General features: G+C 40.0%; 1 protein-coding gene, 1 non-coding gene and 1 pseudogene across 2 annotated transcripts; 2 read left to right on the top strand and 1 right to left on the bottom strand.

Annotated features, from left to right (window-relative positions):
* Positions 1–241: 241 nt before the first annotated feature.
* LOC118479324 lies at positions 242–1,102 on the top strand (annotated as a pseudogene).
* Positions 1,103–1,795: 693 nt separating this feature from the next.
* LOC110908549 (probable aldo-keto reductase 4) lies at positions 1,796–3,052 on the top strand. Its single transcript, XM_035982564.1, has 3 exons — positions 1,796–1,968; positions 2,240–2,342; positions 2,609–3,052. The coding sequence occupies exons 1-3, from the start codon at positions 1,796–1,798 to the stop codon at positions 2,942–2,944; spliced, it is 612 nt and encodes a 203-aa protein (XP_035838457.1). The 3' UTR covers positions 2,945–3,052.
* Positions 3,053–16,305: 13,253 nt separating this feature from the next.
* LOC118487023 lies at positions 16,306–16,412 on the bottom strand. The gene has a single exon (XR_004880190.1). It is a non-coding gene; the product is annotated as a small nucleolar RNA R71 (small nucleolar RNA).
* Between the last annotated feature and the right edge of the window lie 1,946 nt (positions 16,413–18,358).

The following is an 18,358-nucleotide window of genomic DNA, read 5'->3' as shown; positions in this document are numbered from 1 at the left end:
GTAATTTTCTCTTTAATAATCCTTAGATGAAAGAAATGATTAAAATATATGATGAAAGGAGACAACTCAAAAAAAATGAAAAAGAAAATATATAGAGAGACAACACGTGTCTACCTGTAATGCATGTATTTTCATGCAGTCGCACTATTCCTCACCGCAAGGTCCACCACGGCAAACCCCAGGCGCACATCGGTATAAATCCTACCAGGTACCAACTTCCACCTTTGATCTTCCAGTTTCACAACAACAAAGATCGAAAATGGCTACAGTTCCGAGAGTCAAGTTGGGTTCACAGGGTTTAGAGGTATCAGCTCAGGGTTTAGGTTGCATGAGCATGTCTGCTTTCTACGGATCTCCCAAACCTGAACCCGACATGATCAACCTCATCCACCACGCAGTTAACGCCGGTGTTACCTTCCTCGACACCTCCGATGTCTACGGCCCCAAAACCAACGAAATCCTTCTTGGCAAGGTATCATCTTCAATGTTTTTTTTTTTTGAACAACATTTTCTAGGATAAATACTGCGCTTTGCAGGATTTGTGGAGCGCATCATTTAACAATCAGTATGTTTTGGTTCAGATTAAACAAATTCAGAAATTAGGTTTTGTTTGTAAATCTTGACGGGTCATGTTTGGGTTAATTGCTCACGTTTGTTTCTGATGTTTTTTCGGTCAAAGTAATGGGTTAGTGGGTATGTTGATTCCTTTTCTTTTGATGTAAGTGTGTTTATTTCTCTTTATATGTAAATTTTGCAATCAATGAAAAGTGGGTTTGAAACAGTAAATTCTTTTGTTCGTCTGTGTGTGTTTAAAGCTTGAAGCCCCAACATTGTTTCTTCTGTGGATCGATTATTTAACAATTATTGAATTGCAGGCTTTGAAGGGAGGGGTGAGGGAGAAAGTTGAGCTGGCTACCAAATTTGGGGTCAAATATGTAGACGGTTATGCGTGGGAGATTGAGGGAGATCCGGCTTATGTAAGGGCTGCTTGTGAAGCTAGCCTGAAGCGACTTGAGGTTGATTGCATTGATCTTATTATCAGCACAGGATTGACACTCGTGTGCCGATAGAAATCACGGTTAATTTTTACTCTTTAGACTAAACTTGTTTTGATCTTCCTGCTTATATTTCTGCATTACTTAAAATCAGGATCCAATCAGGTTTTCTTGTTTTTGAACTTAATTTGAGTGTTTGAGGCTGCAATTTAGGAAGATGTTGAGTGGTAGGTCCTATAAGGCTGTAAGGTATAAGCACATAGTTTTGCAAGAAAGTATAGTAAAAGAGAATGAATGTGTGGAAGTGTTTCATTGATTTGTTTGTTCCCGGTTGTTGGTATGATTCTTATGATTTGTTTTGAATTATATTAAAGTAAATTTAAAGTCTCCAACTCAATTTTGATGTATTTTGAACAATGGGGCGAATCTTGGAGGCTGGAGCAACCATAAGGTTGCTTACTTGCTGCCATATGTGGAGGTAACGGATTCGAGTCATGGAAACAACCCATTGCAGGAATGCAGGGTAAGGATGCGTACAACAGGTTAAAGTTGTCTCGGTGCCCTCCAGACCAAACAAATACATACAACAAAACCAATTCGGATAACTTATTAATTAGGCTCATTTTACATTTTGGTCCACAAACAATACGTATTTGTTTGAAACACGACTACTTATTATGACAACTTCAACAGAAGCACATCCAAACATCATATCTTACACCCGGTTTTGTTACAGTTGATTAGCTGATTGATTATTTTGTATCATGTAACCAGTAGTTATGTTTTTGTTTTTTTAATAGATGGGAGAATTGAAAAAGCTGGTGGAAGAAGGAAAAATTAAATATGTTGGATTATCTGAGGCATTGGCATCAACGTTCAGAAGAGCCCATGCTGTGCACCCCATAACTGCCATACAACTAGAATGGTCCTTGTGGTCGAGAGATGTTGAAGAACATATTATTCCTACTTGCAGGTTAGATACCATTTTTGAGTTTCAATGCCTAGTGCCACGTTGTCTGCGATATTTCCCCACATGGGGTATTTTGATTGAGTTATATGTTCCTGTAAACATTTGTAACAACCAAAGGGATATATTTTTGAAAAGTTTCAAAAGCCTATTTAAGAATGTTTGTCAAAAGGATCATTTCCATGACCATTCCTTACTTTTTATAATATTTTATGATATAAATAATGAAGGATCCAAAAATATAAATATCTAAAGTCTGCATATCATACTTTGCCAGAGAACTTGGGATAGGGATTGTTGCATACAGTCCTCTCGGACGGGGATTCTTCTCATATGGCCCGAAGGCTCTCAAGGAGTTGGAAGATGGCGACATACGTAAGGTTTGTCAAATACATCTTTCTAATCTTTATATTGGATTGATTGGCCCAAAACACCTTTTGTTCAAATTCTTTTTACAAACATATAAATAAAATCGATTGAATTGTATGTACTAGAAGTACATAGCACCCACTTTCAATCTGTTTGACCCAATGCATTTTTGTTAGTTTTCTTAATCTCACCCGTTTGACTCAATAGAGATAATCAAACAAAATGGGTCAAAACGAATTTGTAACCATTAGATCTAATATAAGTTTCCATTTTGTAGCACATACCGAGGTTCCAACCCGAAAATCTTGAACACAACAAGATCTTATACGAGAGGGTTAAAGAAATCGCGTCAAAGAAGGGGTGCACAACTTCACAGCTAGCATTGGCTTGGGTTCACCACCAGGGAAAGGATGTTGTTCCCATTCCAGGAACCACCAAGATCGAAAATCTTGAACAGAACATAGGAGCTTTATCTGTTAAGCTAACACCAGAAGAGATGACGGAACTTGAATCCATTGCATCTTGTGTATCAGTCAAGGGGGCTCGAGATGGGCCTGGTATTTCCACATATCTAGACTCGGAGACTCCTCCGCTGTCACCTTGGAAACCTTGATCTTAATCAATGCTATGGGTCGTATGTTGCTATCAGTTTTATAGCTACAGGTTTTTGTATGTTGGTTGTCACATGCTTGTATACTTATATCAGCTTTGTTTTCATGTAAGAACCTTAGTTTTTGTGATGACAAAGTGAATTGTATGATGGGCCAGAAGTTTATGACTTGAACCCGGATGCTTGCTGCAAAAGTGTGCTTGGTAGTTATGCAGATCCGGGGTTTAAACCGACACTTAGTTCACTATCATGGTTCGTGAAACTCACGTGGCTTTGAAATCTGCTGACCTGGGGTTTAAACTTACCCGTGTAAATCTATTCATCAAAAACTTCTGGATTCCAGATCCGGATAAAACATATATACCATAGACGGGCCTAAACCATATCGTGCGATTGAGAGAAATGAAATCCCCGCGCTAGGGTCTCCGGGAAAGAAGGATTCGATACTGAAATCACGATCATCGGCAACATTCATCATGTAAATCTTTTTAACTCGAGGGGTTCTGTACACACGGGCTAGAACGATATTGGTGTATGAGGATATGAACCGAGGTTCGTTGGGACTATTGAGTCCCAAGCAATCTGGTTCATTTACAACCATGAGAGGAACCCGCAGGTACCTAGCTCCTGAGTGGATCCTGAACGAGGCTATCTCAGATAAAACAAATGTCTAAAGCTACAGTATGGTATTATTGTTAGACGGATAATTATAAGCTAGATTATATTAATATTATTGTTATGTTATTTAATTATTAATCAGCCTAATTTTTATATGGCGGTTACAGCCGCTGATATTCATGTATATATTCAAACGTATATTCATATTTGATATTATCAATTCATAAATATATGAACAAAATCTCTCGTTCTTCAAAACCCTAAATCAGAATTCTAACATATTGGTATCAGAGCCACATCGATCCAATCCACGAAATCACAAATTCACCGAATATGAATCAGATGCAAGGAATACAAACACAGATTCCCAAATTTACTGGACAGAATTATTACCACTGGCGTATTCAAATCAAGGTTTTGTTCGAATCTCAAGAATTATGGGGTGTTGTTGAAGAAGGAATTCGGGAACTGGGAATAAATCCCACCGATGAAGCAACAGCGACGTACAGAGATGCAGTCAAAAAGGACAAGCGGGCTTTACATATATTATTTCAATCAGTGGGTGACACCATTTTTGAAAGGATTGCCCTGGCAAAATCATCGAAGGAGGCATGGAGTATTTTACACAAATCCTATCAAGGAGAAAACCGGGTAAAATCAATTAAACTTCAATCTCTTCGTTGTGAATTTGATGCATTAAATATGAAGGAAGGAGAATCTGTTGAAGATTATTTCAATAGAATAATCTTAGTTGTTAATAAATTACGAATGAATGAAGAAACGATTAGTGAACAACGGATAGTAGAGAAGATTCTACGAAGTTTGACTCGAAATTTTGAGTCGGTTGTATCACTATCGAAGAAACGAAAGATCTGGAAAACGTTTCGACTGAAGAGTTAATGGGAATCCTTCAATCTCACGAATTGAGATTGAAGAGATATGAAGATGTTCCGATCAAACACGCATTTCAATTACAAAACTCAAGTCATGATAGGTATAATCAGTCCAGAAACGATACAGGAGGAAAAAGAAAAAGTAAAAACAAGGGCCGAAACTGGAATTCGGTTAGATGTTATAATTGTCAGTGATTAGGTCGCACGGCTAAGTTTTGTCAAAGAAGAGATGACGGCAACAAATCTGATAATGTTTTAATACACAAAGATGAAGAAACCACAGATCAAGATGACACAATGTTCATGATCTTTAATATGGAAGAAACAGTCGAAGACGACTGTTGGTATTTAGATAGTGGTTGTAGCAACCACATGACCGGAAACAGGGATCTGTTTGTTAAACTAGATGAATCTGTAAAGAAGGAAGTTAGAACTGGAGATGACAAACGGCTAGAAGTACTTGGTTGTGGTGAAGTTTCGATAAAAATTAAGGAACAAGTTCGGAAAATACCAAGTGTATTTTATGTTAAAGGTTTGAAACATAACCTACTAAGCATAGGGCAACTTTTACAGAAAGGATATGTAGTACTCTTCAAGAAGGATCGATGCATTATTAAGGATGTAAATAATGAGACTATTGGAGGCATTAAAATGACAAGTAATAAAATGTTTCCTCTACGTCCGAGTAGTGATCTGAATGTTGCAATGACTATGACCACCAAAGAGACGTCTGCTCTATGGCATAAAAGATACGGACGTGTTAACATAGACACTCTAGTCAGTATGGGAAACAAAGGGTCAGTACTTGGATTACCTAAGATCATAAAGGACGAGAGTGTATGTGAAGGGTGTGTTTCGGGAAAACAAGCAAGGAAGGCATTCTCGAAGAAGGTTACATGGCAAGCTAATAAACCCTTAGAATTGGTTCATTCTGATATATGCGGTCCTATGAGAACAGAATCCATAGGAGGATGTAAGTATTTCATTACGTTTATCGATGACTATTCAAGGAAAGCTTGGGTGTTTTTTCTAAAGTTTAAATCAGAAGCATTGAATTTTTTTCAAAACATTCAAAGCACAAAATGAAAGACAATCTGGTCACCTAATCAAAACACTAAGAACTGATCGAGGAGGAGAATACTGTAGCAAGACATTTCAAGACTACTTGAAATGAATGGGATACGTCATCAACTAACGAATAGTTATACACCCCAACAGAATGGGGTAGCAGAAAGAAAAAATAGATCACTAATGGAACTAAGCAAAAGTATGATGAATGTCAAGCAACTACCAAACTGTTATTGGGCAGAAGCGATAGCTTGTGCTACTTATATTTTAAATCGAACCATTACCAAGACAAGACCAAATCAAACACCTTATGAAGCATGGAATGGTAGGAAACCCAACGTAGAACATCTCAAAGTGTTTGGCAGTTTAGCTTATGCTCATATTCCAAAACAACACCGAAGCAAGTTAAATGAAAAGACGGAGAGGACAATATTTGTTGGTTACAGTGAACAAAGCAAAGGCTATAAACTGTATAATCCACACACCAACAAAATTGTTTTAAGTCGAGATGTAGTGTTTGATGAAAGCAAACAATGGGTCATAAATTCAGGAAATTCGAAGGTTCCATTTATAATATCCGACACAAATGTACATCAGACTCAAGGAACTGAAGGAGTAGATGTCGCTTAAGGCGAGCAGACGTCAGCAGGCTCACCTGAGCAAAATGAACAGATGTTACAAGAAGACGAGGATCAGTCTCTAGGGACAAATCATGAACAACAAAATGAAAGCGAAAATGAAAATGTAACTGAATCTGCACATCAACAAGAAAGTAATTCATCCTCGTCAGATTCTGAGAATGAAGTTATTCGAACAAAAGATCTACGAAATATATATCAGAGAACTAGGAAGCTTACAGAAGCTGAAATCTTGCAAAAGTACAAAGAAAAACAGGTTGTTAATTTTGTTCTTTACACTAGTTCTGATCCCACATCATTCGAAGAAGCCAGGAAGGATTCAAGGTGGCAAGAAGCAATGGACAAAGAGATAGAGTCAATACAAAAAAATCAAACATGGGAACTTGTAGATCCTCCTGCACGACAAAAACCGATCGGTGTCAAATGAATCTACAAAACAAAATATGATGAGAATGGAAATGTAGACAAGTATAAAGCCAGGTTGGTTGTAAAAGGATACAAACAGAAGTACAGAATAGATTATCAAGAAGTTTTTGCTTCTGTAATTAGATTTGAAACAGTCCGTTTAGTGTTGGCTCTAGCAGCTCAATATGAATGGCATCTCCATCAAATGGATGTGAAAACTGCGTTTCTAAATGGAAAACTGGAAGAACAAGTTTATATAGAACAACCACAAGGCTATATCAAGAAAGGAGAAGAGAAAAAGGTATGTTTTCTCAAGCGAGCTTTATATGGCTTAAAACAGGCTCCTAGGGCATGGTATAGTCGAATCGATGCGTACTTCATTAAGAATGAATTCAAGAAATGCATCTATGAACACACTCTCTACATCAAGAACACAAATGAAGGAAAGATTGTGATATGCTTGTATGTAGACGACCTAATAATAGCAAGTAACTCAATGAAATTGATTACTGAATTCAAGGATTCAATGAAAAAGGAATTTGAAATGACGGACATGGGTCAATTGCATTATTTTCTCGGTATGGAAGTCACGTATGAGAATGGGAATATTACTCTATCACAAAAGAAGTACATGCGAAATCTATTGGAAAAATATAGAATGACACATTGCAACACAGTGTCAACACCAGTGGAATATGGATTAAAGTTATCTAAAGATGATCCAGAAGAATTCGTAGATGAGGGAATGTATCGTAGTTTGGTTGGAAGTCTGATGTATTTAACAAACACCAGACCTGATATTATGTTTGCAGTAAGCAAAATAAGTAGATTTATGGAAAGTCCAAAGAAAAGTCACTGGGAAGCGGCGAAATGTATTCTAAAATACATTAAAGGAACCCAAGAATTAGGAGTTACATACTCTAAAGGAGGGAAGAAACATTTGTTGGATCTGAGTTTCCTTTTGATTGTATTTTTGTTTGTAAAATAAGATGGAGATGAACGAGTGTGCAGCGGAAGTTAAGATGAACACAAACTTTGTATACAATCAAATGAGAGTAATACTTTTAATCGAACATCTTTACACAAAGAACCGAATGATTGAATTTATTTCAATTACGATTACAATGATGATGAATGAATGCAAACTCCCCCTCAGCCAGAGCTCAGCAGTTTGTTCGTGCAAAGAAGACGAATGATGTGAAGAGCTAACAGAACAGTACAAAGTACTGTACTATTTATAAGCACTTGCAAACTACTGAGCATCTTTAGCTGACGTCACCATGAAAGTGACATCTAACCTCCTAACAAACTCTAACCTCTGATCTATACAGACACTGCTTGTGTTAACTACTGCTATTACATTTTATTACATAACAGACTATAGAACAACTGCTGCAACCTTCTACTGCTGTGAACCCAGCAGCACTTATCCGGATCAGCAGTGCTTGACTCAAGGCAGTAGATTGAATCAGCAGGACTTGAGTCTTCATCAGATCTTTAATTGAGCAGCAGTTATTGGTCAGCAGTTAGTAAGATCAGCAGATAGGAGGTCATCAGTTGTTGTAATCACTTTCAAGGGGAGAGATATGTATATCAGCATCTGCTTATTCTGAATCCACTGAGCTGATCCAGTTTTGGCTTTACATTATCTGTTCCTCTGATAGGGTTCAATCCCAACAATCTCCCCCTGGAACAGATAATGCCAAAACTCTTCATTATTGTGGATATTTTATTGCCTCATCAACAGCTCCCTTATCTGGCCTTTAAATTGCAATTCAAAGTTAAGGGCATCTGTATCTTCATCATCCCTGCTAAGTGGAAGATCAAGGAGATCCTGCAAATCTTCAAGACTCAGGCCAAGAGCTTGTTCCCTTGATATTATCTTCACTTCTCCACCAGATCTGAGCAAAGTCAATACGCGGGTCTGTTTGTCAGTTGCCCACTTTTGTATTTTTGAGCCTGGTGGGTTTCTTGGGAGATGCTTATTTGCAGAAGTATTTGGAGAGGCTGGCCGGTTCATCACTGGCTGAGCAGTGGGAGCAAAATTTTCTTGTTCAAGTTCTTCTTTCAACGTTCTTAACACGCCTTCTTTTAAAACTATATTGCCCGAAAGAATATCTTGAACTGTCTCAGCTCCTAACTGGCTTTGTCTCCTCCTTTTGTAAGAGGAAGTACCAGCTGGAGCAGTGGATCTCCTGATTTGCAGCTTTTATGGTCCTTTTGAAACCGCTGCTTCAGGATAGTCAGGTTTTTGAGGGATTTTAGGATCTTTCTTCCTTAATTCCTCCAACCTTTTGTAGGTTGACCTGACCAAATCTTCCTTCCATCTAGCTACTTGTCTTTTGGTGCCAAAATCAGCAACAACCAATTCTTCTTTCATTCTTTTTAGTTCTAACTGCTTGTCAGGAATATTTCTTTTGAATTTTGCCCAATCAGGAGGAGTGTGAGTGACTTTCCTTTTTATCATATCTTGTATTCTTTTTGCTTCAGCTTCAAGCTCAGGAACAGTCCACTCTTTATACATGTGTCTCTCTCCTTTGTATTTCTTGTAAAACATGATGCTTTCAATGTAGTCTTTCTTCAGAGTTTCAGCAGCTCTTTCAGAAATTTGTTGACTAACATTCTTTGCAAAACGTTCTAGGGAATTGACTTGTGTAAGCAGATATTGGTAGTATCTTGAAACTTCTTTGTCAGATTTCCCTTGTGAGTTTCTTTGTGAGATATCCTCTGCTTGTTTAGCCTTTATCTTCAAATATTCATCAATGTTTTTGGGCCATGGATATCCTTTGATTGAGGGAAAACTCCTTTTGGCAGGGTCATCCTCAGTATAGAAGGATTTTATCTCTTCTCTGACAGCTTCTAGTTCAAGAGGAAATTGAACACCTGCAGGAGGTAAAGGTTTGTGCATTGGAACAGAAGAAAGTGGAACTGGTTTTGGTATATTGACAAGAGCTAAAGGTTTTGAAGATGTTTGGGGTGGTGAAGTGACATCATCTTTAGGAGTTAGCCTCCTCCTCTTTATTTGAGGAGGGACTGATGATGTTTTGGATGGAAAGGTGGTTGTAGTAGCAGTGGTTTGTGATAGACTAACAGCTGTTGAAACAACTGGTGTTCCAACCACTGTTGTCTTTACAGCAGATGTTTTAACATCTGCTGTCTTCTGCCTTTTGACAGGAGGTGATTGTGATTTTGGTGGTGATGGTGGTAAAGCAGTAGATGAAGTGTGTGTTGAGGTGGTGTGTGTTGAAGTGAGGGCAGATGTTGAAACTACTGAGGTATCAACAGCAGTTAATACAACAGAAGTTACAACACTTGTTTTGGGAGGTGGTTTTTGAACAGACTTTGAACGCCTGACCGGAATGGATTTGGGTAGCCTTACTTTTCTAGTAGGCTTCTTCTTTTCATCAAAAAGATTTTCATCATCTCTTGACCCTGAAGTACCCTGATCCGGATAATCCACCTTGGCTTTCTTTTTGGCCTCTCTATCCCTTTTTACACAAGCAAGTGCTTCTGCAAGTGCATTTGTAGTCTCATCAATTTTCTTACTACCATCTGGCAAAGGGATCTGCTTGGTCATATTTGAATTTTCTGGTGCAAGGTAAAGACCATCAGTTATTCCCTTTCTTCTCCATTCTTGAATTTTCTCCCCCTTTTTGGCATTATCTTCAGGGAGTTGATCAATGAAAAATACTGGTGGAGGAGCATTGCCAGTGGTGTATAGGATCTGAGTTTTGAGAGCCTTTAGATCAGCCTGAGTGTCTTTGAACCTAGACTCCATAGCATTTCTCAGCTTTTGAACATGTTTTTCATGTTGTTGATCTGCCAGTTGTGCTTGATGATGGAGATAAGGTTGAAAGAGATTCCAGAGCTCATTTGTAGCAGGTGCTTGTTGTAGAGCAGGTGCTTGAGGTGGAACAGCAGTTGATTGTACCTTTTGTACCTGTAACAACTGCTGGAGCATAGTTTTGAGCTCTGCAACAGAGTTATCAAGTTTCTCAACACGATCCGTCAATTTCTGGTACTTTAAATCATCACCCAATTTAATGGGATCATCTGATTTCCCACTAACTGTGGTTTTATCAGTGGCAGATGTAGGGAATTTATTCCAAACACTAACCACTGATGCCCCTTTTTCTTGGTACTGGGGTCTTCTTCCTTTAACACTTGACAACCTTTTGATGATGCCAGTTGGATATATAAATCCGCTGGTGGTTGGCAGAGGTGCTATGTAAGGAATTGCCTCCAAGGAAGTCTTATTAATGAAACCACTGCCCAACTGTAAACCTGTAGGTTCAACAGTTGTAGTGGCTGCTTCACTTGGATTACCACAAAGAGTTACTTGTAACTCAATGGGTGTAACCTCCTCAGGCGTTGTTGGTGGGTTAGCAATGGATGATACAGCAGGCTCAGTCATTTGTTAAGGTATATTCTCATTGATAGGTGATTGAGAAGGACTGGATAGTGCCTGGTTCAAGTCAATTGCATCCAACAATAGTTGTGTTTTTGGTGGAATTGAGGGTGTGATGGTGGGTTTAGAAGGCGGAGTTGCTCCGGGCAGTGAGCTGTGGATGATGGAGACAAGTGTATCCAGAGCATCATGATGTGGTGGCCCTTTGTGTACAACCTGTCCTTTTTGTGAAGAAGCAGGAGGAGTTATGGTTATGGGTTGAGATATTTGTACCAACTGCTGTGAGGAAGAAGCAGTAGTGGTTTCTAGTGACATTTGTGTTGTCACAGGCATTAACTCTGGTATCTCATCTGCCAGAGTTGCCTTTTTGATTGGTTTGGAGGGTTTTTGATTTTTCTTTTTGGATGGCCTTTTTGGTTTGGTAGGTGTGGGTTTCAAAACAGTTGTTCTTCTGCTGCTTTGATCACCTAGAGCAGTAGGCTCAGCAGCAGATACCTGAGGAGCAGTGGTAGCTGCTAAAGTCTGCTCAGGTACCCCTGCTTGTGTTTTGCAAGGTGCTAATATACGTGAAAATGTTTCAGATGTTAGACAGTTTATTGCAGTTATTTCACCTTGGTTTATTAGAGGCAAATCATCCTTACTGAATTTCTTTTGAAAATAATAGCTTAAAAACCTTGGAAACAGTAAAAATGATTTACTTTCAACATTATTAACCAAATCTTTAAAGATTTCCCGAGAATAGTTATAATTTTCTTCTTGAATAATCGCATATCCCAGATTTTGAATCTTTATAGGGATCTCATTGAAAGAAGTGGTTTTGTTTGAAACACATACTAGGAGGGTATGAAATAAAAATCTTGGTCCAGGAGGAAAATAACCTTTTTCTAAAGTTAATTTCGTCATCATTGTGGCTTCATACCCTCTTTCAATGAAGTCAATGTGCAACTCGTTTTTGGTGAAGGAAGTTTTACCTGCCCGGTCATCGAGTTGAAAGACTTCGGAGATGGATTGTGGTGTAATGTGGACAGCTTTACCCTTTATGGAAGATTTGATTGCAGTGACAATGTCTCCTTGTTTTTCAAGGGTTGCATTCTTCCAAAACACCCTTTGGGTTGCCAAGTAGATGGGTGCGTCGGCGGTGAGCAAAGTTTTGTACTTTGATTTTGCCATGATGGTGATAATGGAATCGAAAACATCTGTTGTTCCTGGTTTTGTGAGAAGACCCAGAAGATTGTGAGATTTTTTGAATGGAAGTTCAGTGGTAGTTGCCTTTTGAGAGGCTGTTTTCGATGATTTTGATGAGGGTTTTGCAGATGACTTCGATTTTGTCATTTTTGAAACGATTGATCGAAGAAATTTTGTGAGAGATGGAAAGAAAAACTTCTTTGAGAAGAGAATTTTTATGAATTCAATTCGACAGTAAAACCCTATTTGGATGGTGAGTGGGGAGTTTTATAGGGGGAGATTGTGAATGCTGACGTGGCAGCCGTTACAAAAAGTCTGACTGCTATGTACTGCCCACGTGACAACCACTGGTGAAGATGAAGGACAGTACTTTTGGTGAAAGCAACGGATGAAAGCAGTGGAAAGGGGGCAGTGGATGATTTTTACTATCAGTGGATAGCATATCAGTGGATAAGACACTGCTTTTGAACAACAGTGGTTATCAACGAATGAGAGAACAGAGGTTGCCTTTCAGCATTGGGCAGACTTTTTGAAGTAGAGCAGACTTTTGAACAATCAGTGGTTATGGCAGACTTTTAAGGATTTTAATGAAATTTTCATTTTAAAGCTATTTTTAAGGATGGATTTTTGATTTTCTGAAAACATTTTGTTGCTTTTATTCATAGAAAAACAAGATGTTGCTTGTTATTCGATGTTCAGCATCCCAATCCTAGAGACCAGACTTTCAAAAGTGGCTGTATCAAGTGCTTTTGTGAGCACATCTGCCAGCTGGTCTTTAGTTGGGACATGATGCAGAGAAATCAAACCTTTTTCATAGCAATCCCTCACAAAGTGATGTCTGATGTCGATGTGTTTGGTGGTAGAATGGGAAACTGGATTTTTGATGATATTTTCTGCTGCCTGGCTATCCAGCATATGTGGTATCTTTAAGGCAGTGATACCAAAATCCAGTAACTGATTTTGAAGCCACAGGAGTTGGGCTGTACAGCTTGCAGCAGCAATGTATTCAGCCTCAGCAGTGGATGTTGAAACTGCTGCTTGCTTTTTTCTTTGCCAAGAAACTAAGCAATCACCTAGAAACTGACACCCTCCTGAAGTGGACTTCCTTGTTGTGTGACAACCAGCAAAATCACTGTCTGAAAAACCTGAAAGCTTGATATTCCCATTAGCTGGATACCAGATACCAAGTGTGGGAGCACCTTTTATGTATCTGAGAATCCTTTTTACAGCAATGAGATTAGATTTTCTGGGAGCAGATTGACTTCTTGCACAGACACATGTTGCAAACATGATGTCTGGCCTAGATGCAGTTAGGTACAATAAAGACCCAATCATGCTTCTATAAAATGTTTGGTCAACCAGCTCATCCTTTTCATCAGACATGACCAGCTTATTTGTGGCCATGGGTGTGCTGCATGGTTTACAATCATTCAAATCAAATTTGGTTAAAAGTTCTTTAGCATATTTGCTTTGATGAATGAAAGTTCCATTTTGCATTTGCTGTACTTGGAGACCAAGAAAGCATTGCAGCTCACCCATTGCACTCATTTCAAACGCAGCTTGATGTGTGTAAAATGCAACATATAAAACACATCAATTAAGGCATAAAACTAACCCTTTTTAAGTACTAATGTTGGAAAAAGAATGTTTTTGTCTTCCTTTTGTATTTTCAGGATGAAATGAGCTCAAAATCACAAAAGAAGCAAAAAGACCACTAATTCTACCATAAATACAAGAAAAGGAACAAAAGTGGACTGCCCGGACCCTCAACGGCATCTCCCAAGGCAAAAGAGAAAAAACAGAGTCTGAACACGCCCCGTGTCCAGCGAACACGGGGCGTGCCCAGGAAGCAGCAGAAAAGACAAACCAATAGAAGCTTCCATTGCCCACCACGGGGCCGTGTCCAGCGAGCACGGGGGCGTGGTGAAAGTACAGCAGGCGCATTAATTGTAATTCGCAATTACAATTAATGAGGAGAGAGAGTGTCAGGCGGGCACGGGGCCGTGTCCAGCGGACACGGGGCCGTGTCTAGCCTTCTGTTCAGCCTATAAATAGAGGAGCTTGGCTTCATTCTCTCTCATCCCTTGGCACACCACCTCTCTCACACCTCATCCACCACCCACCACCACCATAACACCATCATCCACCACCATCATCCATTGTCCATCGTAGAGTGTGTGAGTCGTCTCGGGATCCAAGATTGATCGTAAGAGTTCTTGACAATCAAGGCCATGTTTGCCTAAGTCTCTTACATCACTTGGTGAAGACAAGTGTTTAGTATAATACTTTTTATTTTTAATCTTTTGCACTTTTTATTTGGTTTTGTATTAATGACTTTAATAACTAGTTACTTATGTTGAAGGTGATCTTTCCTTATCGTTTGTCCGTGGTGTCTTGGCATTATTTTACTGTCTATATAAAATAAAAGATTTTCACCATTCATATCTCCACGGTCTATATGGAGGTATGTTGGCTACCTGGTCGGGGGTTAAGGGAACGGTTTGGTAAGGGTCTTGCCCTTGTTCAGCGTTTAGAGGTCCTGCTTGGGACCTGGGTCAAATTTAGGAGGATCTCCTTCAATGCCCATAGGTATTGGATGGCGGGGATCCAAACTCTTTGACCCCCTCATAAGTTAACTACTATTAATACTATAACCCGGCTATTTAGGACTGTATTCCTGCTGACTCAGACTACTTAGCCGAGGGTAACGTCACCGCCAAAAGCGGGGCCTACCATAATTTGCATTAATAACTTAATTCATTATCTTTCAATAATCCGACCCTTTAGGATTGTATCCTTGCTGACTCAAACTACTGGGTTGAGGGTAACGTCGCCTTCAAAAGAGGGGCCTACTACAATAACTAAGATAATCTCTTAAACAAGTGCAAAAGTGCGAAAATAATCCAAGGTTATACTAATACACGTGTCGGATCCAAGTGATTCATCTTGTCTATATGTTTTTATTTTATTTTTATTTTTCAGCATTTAGTTAGTTTTTATTTTCTTAGTTTAAAACATTTTTCTAACCTTTTTGATTTGATTAGACGTTGAGGATAAACCGGTATTAAAAGCTCTTGTGTCCTTGGACGACCTCGGTATCTTACCAACACTATACTACGTCCACGATGGGTGCACTTGCCCATATGTGTGTTTAGTGTTAGTAAATATCGTGTTTTATAAATTTAAAACTTGGCTAAAAGTGTAAAAATGGCTTAAATATACATCAAAAATTATATACACACCGACACACATCAAGTTTTTGGCGCCGTTGCCGGGGACACAAGGATTTTAAGAAAGTTAGGAATCAACGGCCTAATCATATTTTTATTTTTCTTTAATTTTTGTAAGGATTTTTTTTTAGATTTTCAGCTTCTGCAGAGCTCAGCACGGGGCCGTGCCTGGTCAGACACGGGCCGTGCTCAGCAACGTTACTGGCAGTTTTTGTTTTTCAAGTTACAGAAGGCTGACCACGGGGCCGTGCCGGTGCAACACGGGGCCGTGTCCAACTTCCAGTAACTGGGATCTGAAAAACAATCACTGAAATTCCGACCACGGGGCCGTGTTCGCTCAACACGGGGCCGTGGTGAACCTTCTGACCAACGTTCTTTTCTGTTTTTATTGCAGGACTTGGAACCCGACGCCGTCCTCACGTAGTGTATGAGCTCCAGTTCCAATAAAGACATAAAGGAACCGCTAGAAGAACCCGAACGCTTTCTCAGAAAAAGGTTAAAAGCCAAAAACCAAGAGAAGGTTTCGGGTGATCCACCCCCAATGGCGGACCAACGTACCCTCATGGATTATCTACGGCCCACCGTAGGTAATCTAGGCGCCGCTATCAATGCTCCGAATGTCGAAGTCAATAACTTCGAACTTCGACCGCATTTGATACAAATGCTCCAAAACTCCGCAACCTTCCACGGGCTTGCGGACGAGGATCCTCATCTACATATAACTAATTTCTTAGAAATATGTGATACCTTTCGGATCAATGGAGCATCAAACGACGCCATCCGCCTCCGTATGTTTCCATTCTCACTAAAAGACCGAGCGAAAGCTTGGCTCAACACCCTCCCAGCTGGATCGGTAAACACCTGGGATGAACTAGCCCAAAAGTTTCTATATAAGTATTTCCCTCCTTCTAAAACTGCTAAATTAATGGCTGAAATTAATACATACTCACAAGAGGACGGGGAATCCTTATATGAAACTTGGGAAAGGTTCAAGGAGCTATTACGCAAGTGTCCCCATCACGGCCTCGCAATATGGCAACAAGTATCCACTTTCTACAATGGATTGTTGCCACACACTAGGCAGACACTTGATTCTAGCTCCGGGGGACTTTTAGGTAATCGACGCCCAAATGAAATATATAATCAGATTCAGGAAATTGCTCAAACCAATTTTCAATGGCACACTCCCCGGGGAAATAAGTCTATTGCCCCGGGCGCCCATAAGGTCGACGAAAGCACCTCTTTACAAGCCCAAATCGAGGCCCTTTCTTCAAAAATAAAAAAATTAGAAATGACAAAAACAGTCTCGGTTATGGCTTGTGAAGGGTGTGGTGGGTCACATGAAAATTGGAGTTGCATGAAAGAAACGGACGATCAACAAGAAATGGTAAACTACATTGATAATAGACCTAGGCCGTCGGGTCCTCCAACGGGAACTTACAACCAAGGATGGCGAAATCACCCAAACCTTGGTTGGAGGGAAACCGGCAATAGTAGTAACCAACAAACCCAACGAACAAACTTTCAGCAATCAAGAAATGAGTCACAAAATTTCACTCAACAACAAGGTGGACGAGAAAGGCTCGAAGATACTATATCTCGCCTCGTCTCTGACACTGATAAGAAAAACTCGGAAAGATTTCTACAATTAGAATCTAATTTTAGGAATCAACAAGCTAGCATTCAAAACATAGAAAAACAAATAAATCAACTAGCACAAAATTTTTCCGAGAGACCGCAAGGCACATTACCTAGCAATACCGAAACAAACCCAAAAGCGCAAGTTCACCTCATCACACTACGAAACCGCATCGTAGGACCTGCAGAAGTACCTCCACCAACGGAAGAAACAATGCCAACACATCTGCAGGAAAAGAACTCTCCGACATCACCAGAGCCTACCAAGGCTCCGCGAGTTCCGTACCCCGGTAGGTTAATTCGTCAAAAAACCAATGAGCAGTTCGCAAAATTCGAAAGTCTGTTAAAACAATTGCATGTCAATATTCCTTTTATCGAAGTCCTAACCCAAATGCCCAAATATTCTAAATTTATGAGGGACTTCCTTACACATAAAAAGAAAATTGAAAATTTGCGATTAGTTAATTTAGGCGAAGAATGCTCTGCCCTCGTACTCAATAAACTACCCCAAAAGAAAATCGATCCCGGAAGTTTCACGATTCCATGCTCAATAGGGGAATCACCCGTTCGCAATGCCTTGGCCGACTTAGGGGCTAGCATTAACCTCATTCCCTCATCGATGTTCAAAAGGCTTGGCTTGGGAACCACGAGCCCTACAAAAATAAGCATATAACTCGCTGATCGATCAGTCAAGTTCCCACAAGGTGTCATCGAGAATGTCTTGGTAAGGGTAAGCAGATTTGTTTATCCAGTTGACTTTGTCATACTCGACATGGAGGAAGACACCGAGGTCCCCCTTATCCTAGGGAGACCCTTCCTTGCCACAGCACAAGCAGTGGTAGACATGAATGACGGGACACTGACTTTGAGGTATGGGGACGATGAGGTGAAATTCGGAGTTGGGAAGAAAATAGAGGACGACGACCCAGTCAATTACATGAAGGTTATTGATTCAAGCTTGGATGCCGCTCTCCGACGGTGTAACTTGGGAAGCAAGGCACTCCACTCAGAAGATATATAACCAGGAATCGGGTCTAGCCAAGGACCCTTATAAACGTGGCGCACCACGGAGGCATTCCGCGGATTTATCCTAAGTTTAGTCTAATCTTTTAGTTTTTGCAGAATAAAACACACTCATGGTGGTAATGGATGAGAAAGGGAACGAGAAAAATGGAACCATGCACGAAGAACAGAGCAACCCGACAAAAATCTCCATCACAGAAGGCTCAACACGGGCCGTGTCCAACCAACACGGCCCCGTGCTGAGCCCCTGCAGAAAATCACCCAGTTCAGGTAACTGGACACGGGCCGTGTTCAGCAGACACGCCCCCGTG

Source organism: Helianthus annuus, chromosome 14 (genome assembly GCF_002127325.2).
Source record: "Helianthus annuus cultivar XRQ/B chromosome 14, HanXRQr2.0-SUNRISE, whole genome shotgun sequence".
Classification (NCBI taxonomy): Eukaryota; Viridiplantae; Streptophyta; class Magnoliopsida; order Asterales; family Asteraceae; genus Helianthus; species Helianthus annuus.
Note: the sequence above shows the minus strand (reverse complement) of the source record. Positions and strands in the feature narration are given on the sequence as shown.

What these genes read in the sequence shown, in the direction of transcription:
- LOC110908549 (XM_035982564.1), top strand. Translation starts at nt 1,796, where the DNA reads ATGGGAGAATTGAAAAAGCTGGTGGAAGAAGGAAAAATTAAATATGTT. An exon ending in CATATTATTCCTACTTGCAG is followed by an intron (nt 1,969 to 2,239) that starts GTTAGATACCAT and finishes ATACTTTGCCAG; the next exon opens with AGAACTTGGGATAGGGATTG. An exon ending in AAGATGGCGACATACGTAAG is followed by an intron (nt 2,343 to 2,608) that starts GTTTGTCAAATA and finishes TCCATTTTGTAG; the next exon opens with CACATACCGAGGTTCCAACC.